Source organism: Pygocentrus nattereri, chromosome 27 (genome assembly GCF_015220715.1).
Source record: "Pygocentrus nattereri isolate fPygNat1 chromosome 27, fPygNat1.pri, whole genome shotgun sequence".
In the NCBI taxonomy this organism is placed as follows: domain Eukaryota; kingdom Metazoa; phylum Chordata; class Actinopteri; order Characiformes; family Serrasalmidae; genus Pygocentrus; species Pygocentrus nattereri.
The window spans coordinates 13,731,400-13,736,998 of record NC_051237.1 but is presented as its reverse complement, the minus strand read 5'-3'; the positions used below and the strand labels follow the sequence as shown (position 1 = coordinate 13,736,998).

Genomic DNA, 5,599 nt, shown 5'->3' with positions numbered 1-5,599 from the left:
TTCCATTGAATAAAACTGTGCTCAGAAATTCAATTATTCAAATATTAACTTAAAATATTCTGTACTTTCACTCACAAATATCAAAAATGTGAGGACTTGCATGGGACAAACTAACATCTTTGATTACATTCTTTAGAGTAAAATACGTTAAATTCCTAAGGTGGAAAAACAACCTTACAAAAACGTGCTAAAGCAATGGATGAGGGCACAGGGAGAACAAGTGTTCTGCTTGGAATTGTGTAAACAGAGTCCTTCAGCTAATGTGGCATCTGAAAGCAGATAGGATTTGACATAATCAGCTGTTTCTCTTTATAACTATCATTCACAAATGTCTTGACTCATGTCTATAAGCATTACTCACTGGTTACATATTAAAAAGTCACATGAACGTCAGGGTCGTCCTAAACTGCAGAAGACTGTGTCTTTTACTGAATTATTTTAAATGGGCTCAATAAACACTTTCCATTACTGTTTTTTTTTTTTTTTAAACATTTGCAAATATTCACCACATTGATGGTGCCCTTTAACTATAAAAGCGTTCAAAAACTTACGAAGAAGCAATTTATACGAGCAGCCAGAATTAAGTTAAGAGACACAAAAAGCGGAATCACATCTGGGAGCACTTTGAAGGTAAAGGCTTGGGTCCATATAAAGTCATAGACCACCCTTCATAAACAGCATTATTCTTTTGAGTGTGTCCTGACTCTATGAAATCAAAGACAGCCCTGTTACTTCTGAATCTAAGAGTGAGTGGACTACACTAAGGGTTTAGACCCCCTCTTCATGGTTCCAATACATACATGCTCTCTGTCCTTCTGAATATAGCAGCTAAGCTATCTGTGCAACTCCCCTCCTTAACAGGTTGCAGTGAGGGGTATTTGAAGATGATTTCTCATCTACATATTCTAACATACAGCTAGTACAAATAAAAGAATAGGAAGGCTGAATGGCTTGCTCTCACAGCGTTTTATTAGAGTGTAAACACATCATGAAACCATGTTAGCCTCTATCTGGGTGCCGGTGTCCAAACCTTTTCACTTGCAACCATCAAGTGAGACAGTAGGTGCAAACGAATTGTATAAAGACGTATGAAACGGCACGATCTCTACCAAATACCGCGCAACAAGGTTTTTAATGAAGGCATTACATATAAAAAGCCATATTTCATCAGGGTTAGCTAGGCCTCTTTTCCTCTACAGGCCTAGCTTCCCCTTCTTTCACTCTCAAGTTGCAAGCAAGTGTAGCAATGTGCACGCGACAGCCGGGTGTGTGACGCCGGACCAATCAGAGCGCCGAGCTCCGAAAGTTTACCTTTTATGGCTAGAGCCGGGCATGCGACTCGGTATAAGAGAGAGCGCCCAGCTGTCCTCCCTCACTTTGAGCTCCTCCACACGCAGCTAGTGCGGAATATCATCTGCCCGTAACCAATTTTCTAAAGCCGACAACCCCCCCCATCTTAAGGTGAGTTTCTTTGTTTGACATTTTCTCTATTTACAACAAAAACAATTAATAGTCATAAATTTGAAACCGCTTCATGAATTTTAATTGTGTAGTGGACTCGGAAGCTTGAAGTCTGTTCAGTTTCAGGGTAGCTAAATTACAGCTATTGTGTTAGGAAAGGATGTTCTTTACCCATTTTTTAAAACTGGGCTCTGTAAACTGGCGAGTTTTTCTCCATCCGACGCTCAGTAAGGCTAAACGCGTGGCTCAGACGGCTGTGCGTGCGCCATTCCCTGTGGCCCCAAAAACTCCTATATTTGGAGATTAAACCTTAAGTGGGCGGTTTTCTGTTGCCTGTTGCAGTGTTTTTAAGGTTTATCTGCCCGTTTGTCGCGGTTTCTCCGCCGTACTCGCGGCGTGTCGGGGATGCCGGGCAGGGGAAGCTCTTTGTGCCTGTGCTGCAGCAGGGTGTGACCTACTTAACTGCCCGCGCTCGCTGGCTAGCATGCTAGCCGGCATTTGCTAACTAGCCGCCCGGTGGTCTGTCACGCTAAAGTGAGCCAGAAAGGCGGGTCACTCAAGCGCTCGACCCCTTGAGTGCAACAATGAGGTGTTTAGTCGAGTACTGTGGCGGTCCGCCGTCTGAGCCGGCCGTGCCGGCCGTGCCGGTCACTGGCTGAAAACGGGCAGAGTCCCTTTTCCTCAGCGCGCTGCTTAAAGCGAAGCCGGCGGTTGGCCGAGTTCAAGGTGTGGCCCAGTATCTGATCACTGAAATAACGGTTTAGCCGGAGAACCTCGGGCTGTGGCTTGTGCAGCAGTAGTTTAATATGTACTACATTACATGTAGTTTCCCCCAAATCAGCTGTTAAAGCCCAGCTGTAACTAAAGGGAACAGCTCCATATTAATGATCTGGGAGAGGCGGCCGGGTTTAAAGTGGAGCATCACGACCGGCTGCAGGTCTGTGACGCAGTAACGTTGGGCAGGTAACCTGCGCGGTTTACTGACTGCCTGTCGAAAATCCGCTGAAGGGCTTTTAGCCGGCTGAGCGGGGAGGATGCGAAAGTTGTTCTGGGAGTGGCTTTGGGCTTGAGTTTCGAAATCTGTTCCTTTTATTGAACCTTTCTGCTCTGGCTGAGTGCCACACCGCAGAGCGGCTCAAACCATTGCCTTTTATGGTAATAAGGAGAAAGCGGAGGGACTTCCTTTGTCTGGCGAGTCTGGTAGCGCGCATTGTTCCGCTCTAGTGCCATCTAGTGGCCAGAAAAATAAAATGCAGGACGGAAGAGGAAGTTGTTTCTTGTCGGTCACGTGTTTCATTTGAGGCGTTGCACGCTTTTTAAAACTTTTTTTTTTCTCTTCTCCTCCCCAGTTCAGCCATGGATGATGAAATTGCCGCACTGGTTGTTGACAACGGATCCGGTATGTGCAAAGCCGGATTTGCTGGAGATGATGCTCCCCGTGCTGTCTTCCCATCCATTGTGGGTCGCCCAAGACATCAGGTATGGTTTATTACTTGTAGTTTTTTCAGTATGTGAACTTATTTTTTTTGTGGCTTTGTTTCTCCACACCTTGTTGATGCTGACTTGACTGGCTTTTCTTTGTGCAGGGTGTGATGGTTGGTATGGGACAGAAGGACAGCTATGTTGGTGATGAAGCTCAGAGCAAGAGAGGTATCCTGACTCTGAAGTACCCCATTGAGCATGGTATCGTCACCAACTGGGATGACATGGAGAAGATCTGGCATCACACCTTCTACAACGAGCTGCGTGTTGCCCCTGAGGAGCACCCCGTCCTGCTTACTGAGGCTCCCCTGAACCCCAAAGCCAACAGGGAAAAGATGACACAGGTTGGCTGACTACTGAATTGTTCACCAATTGTCTCATGGCTAATCTTGGAATACTTTGGTCTCTTCAGCTCTCCCAATTCATTCCTTCATTCATTTTCTCCAGGCTTTATCTCTCCTGAACTCCTGAGTTTCTCTTCTGCTGGAAGCAGCAGGTTATTTCTTTTCCCCCCTGCCTGGTCTTTCTGTGCTCTTGCTGTTTCTGCACCCATTCATGTTGAATTGGTTTCTCTGCACTCCTGCATTTTCCTAACTTTTTTTATTCTAACTCCTGCATGGATTGTTGTGGTTTACTGGTTTAAATGTACAATGACTAAACACCAGTGTTTTTATTTCAGATCATGTTTGAGACCTTCAACACCCCAGCCATGTACGTTGCCATCCAGGCTGTGCTGTCCCTGTACGCCTCTGGTCGTACCACTGGTATTGTGATGGACTCTGGTGATGGTGTTACCCACACTGTGCCCATCTACGAAGGTTACGCCCTGCCCCATGCCATCCTCCGTCTGGACCTGGCTGGTCGTGACCTGACTGACTACCTCATGAAGATCCTGACCGAGAGAGGCTACAGCTTCACCACCACAGCCGAGAGGGAAATTGTCCGTGACATCAAGGAGAAGCTCTGCTATGTTGCCCTTGACTTCGAGCAGGAGATGGGCACTGCTGCTTCCTCCTCCTCCCTGGAGAAGAGCTATGAGCTGCCTGACGGGCAGGTCATCACCATTGGCAATGAGAGGTTCAGGTGCCCTGAGGCTCTCTTCCAGCCATCTTTCCTGGGTAAGTAGACTGTGCAGTAGTCTACAGGTGGCTTACAGCTGTAGTTCAGTTTTACTAGTTCAAGATAATGGAGTGGTTGTCTAATTGCTTTGTTCCTCAGGTATGGAGTCCAGTGGAATCCATGAGACCACCTTCAACTCCATCATGAAGTGTGATGTGGACATCCGTAAGGATCTGTATGCCAACACTGTATTGTCTGGAGGTACCACCATGTACCCTGGCATTGCAGACAGAATGCAGAAGGAAATCACATCCCTGGCCCCTAGCACAATGAAAATTAAGGTGAGCATGATTGAAACACATTTGCTCTCAACAGGTAGTTGAGTGCTAAAGCCCCTGTTCATGTGACCTAATGGTGTTCATCTTTTGCAGATTATTGCCCCACCTGAGCGTAAATACTCTGTCTGGATCGGAGGCTCCATCCTGGCCTCTCTGTCCACCTTCCAGCAGATGTGGATCAGCAAGCAGGAGTACGATGAGTCTGGACCCTCCATCGTCCACCGCAAATGCTTCTAAACAGACTGTTACCACTTCACGCCGACTCAAACTGCGCAGAGAAAAACCTGAAACGACAACATTGGCATGGCTTTTGTTATTTTTGGCGCTTGACTCAGGATCTAAAAACTGGAACGGTGAAGGTGACGGCAATGTTTTTTGGCAAGTAAGCATCCCCGAAGTTCTACAATGCATCTGAGGACTCAAAGTACTTTTTTGTTTTTGATTTTCTTTTTAGTCATTCCAAATGTTTGTTAAATGCATTGTTCAAACTTATTTGCCTCTATGAAGCCTGCCCAGTAATTGGGAGCATACTTAACATTGTAGTATTGCTTGTATGTAAATTATGTAACAGAAAACAATGTCTGGGTTTTGTACTTTCAGCCTTAATCTTGGTCCTTTTTTTTTCTTTTTTTGTGTTACAAAATGGAAAACAAAGCTTTACCTTTACTCAAAACAAATGTTTCCATTCCCCTGGGCAAATGTAAAAGCTGTATGGAACGTGGCGGTGCCAGACACTTTGGTGGGGCCAACCTGTACACTGACTAATTCAATTCCAATAAAGTGCACATGTGTAAGACATCCTCATTCTGTCTCGGTCCTTTTCATGATCAAGCAGTTACACCAATTAAGTCGGGTTTGGGGGGGAGGGTGGCAGGAGGGTGTCAGCTTTCATTGGAATGAATGGTGGCTATACTTTGCCTGAAAACAAGCAGCCTCACACTCTTAATGGCTATAGATTGACTACACCCAGGTTTGGGCTGTAAGAAATTCAAGACATGTTTTTGTCCTTTTTGGAGAGGAGTTAATTGCTTAATAGTTCAACAGGAATTTTTTTTTTTTTTTTTTCTGGTCTCTGCCTAATATGGCCTTAGTGTTGCCAAGACTCTCATACATTGAGCCTGGAGCAATGGTAGTATCTACATTCTCTTGGTTTGCTACCAATGTAGCATATTGGTCTGTTTCACCAGTTTGGTTATCTAAAGCTTGAACATTAATTTGATCAGCATAATTAGAAATCCTGACCAAGTACAGTCTTGGAC

The 5,599-nt window shown here is 45.3% G+C and overlaps 1 protein-coding gene across 1 annotated transcript; it reads left to right on the top strand.

Moving 5' to 3' along the window:
- Positions 1–1,307: 1,307 nt before the first annotated feature.
- actb2 (actin, beta 2) lies at positions 1,308–5,144 on the top strand. The gene is made up of 6 exons (XM_017703173.2): positions 1,308–1,461; positions 2,811–2,940; positions 3,048–3,287; positions 3,623–4,061; positions 4,162–4,343; positions 4,434–5,144. Exons 2-6 carry the CDS (start codon positions 2,818–2,820, stop codon positions 4,575–4,577), a joined length of 1,128 nt encoding a protein of 375 aa, XP_017558662.1. The 5' UTR covers positions 1,308–1,461; positions 2,811–2,817; the 3' UTR covers positions 4,578–5,144.
- The last annotated feature ends 455 nt before the right edge of the window (positions 5,145–5,599 follow it).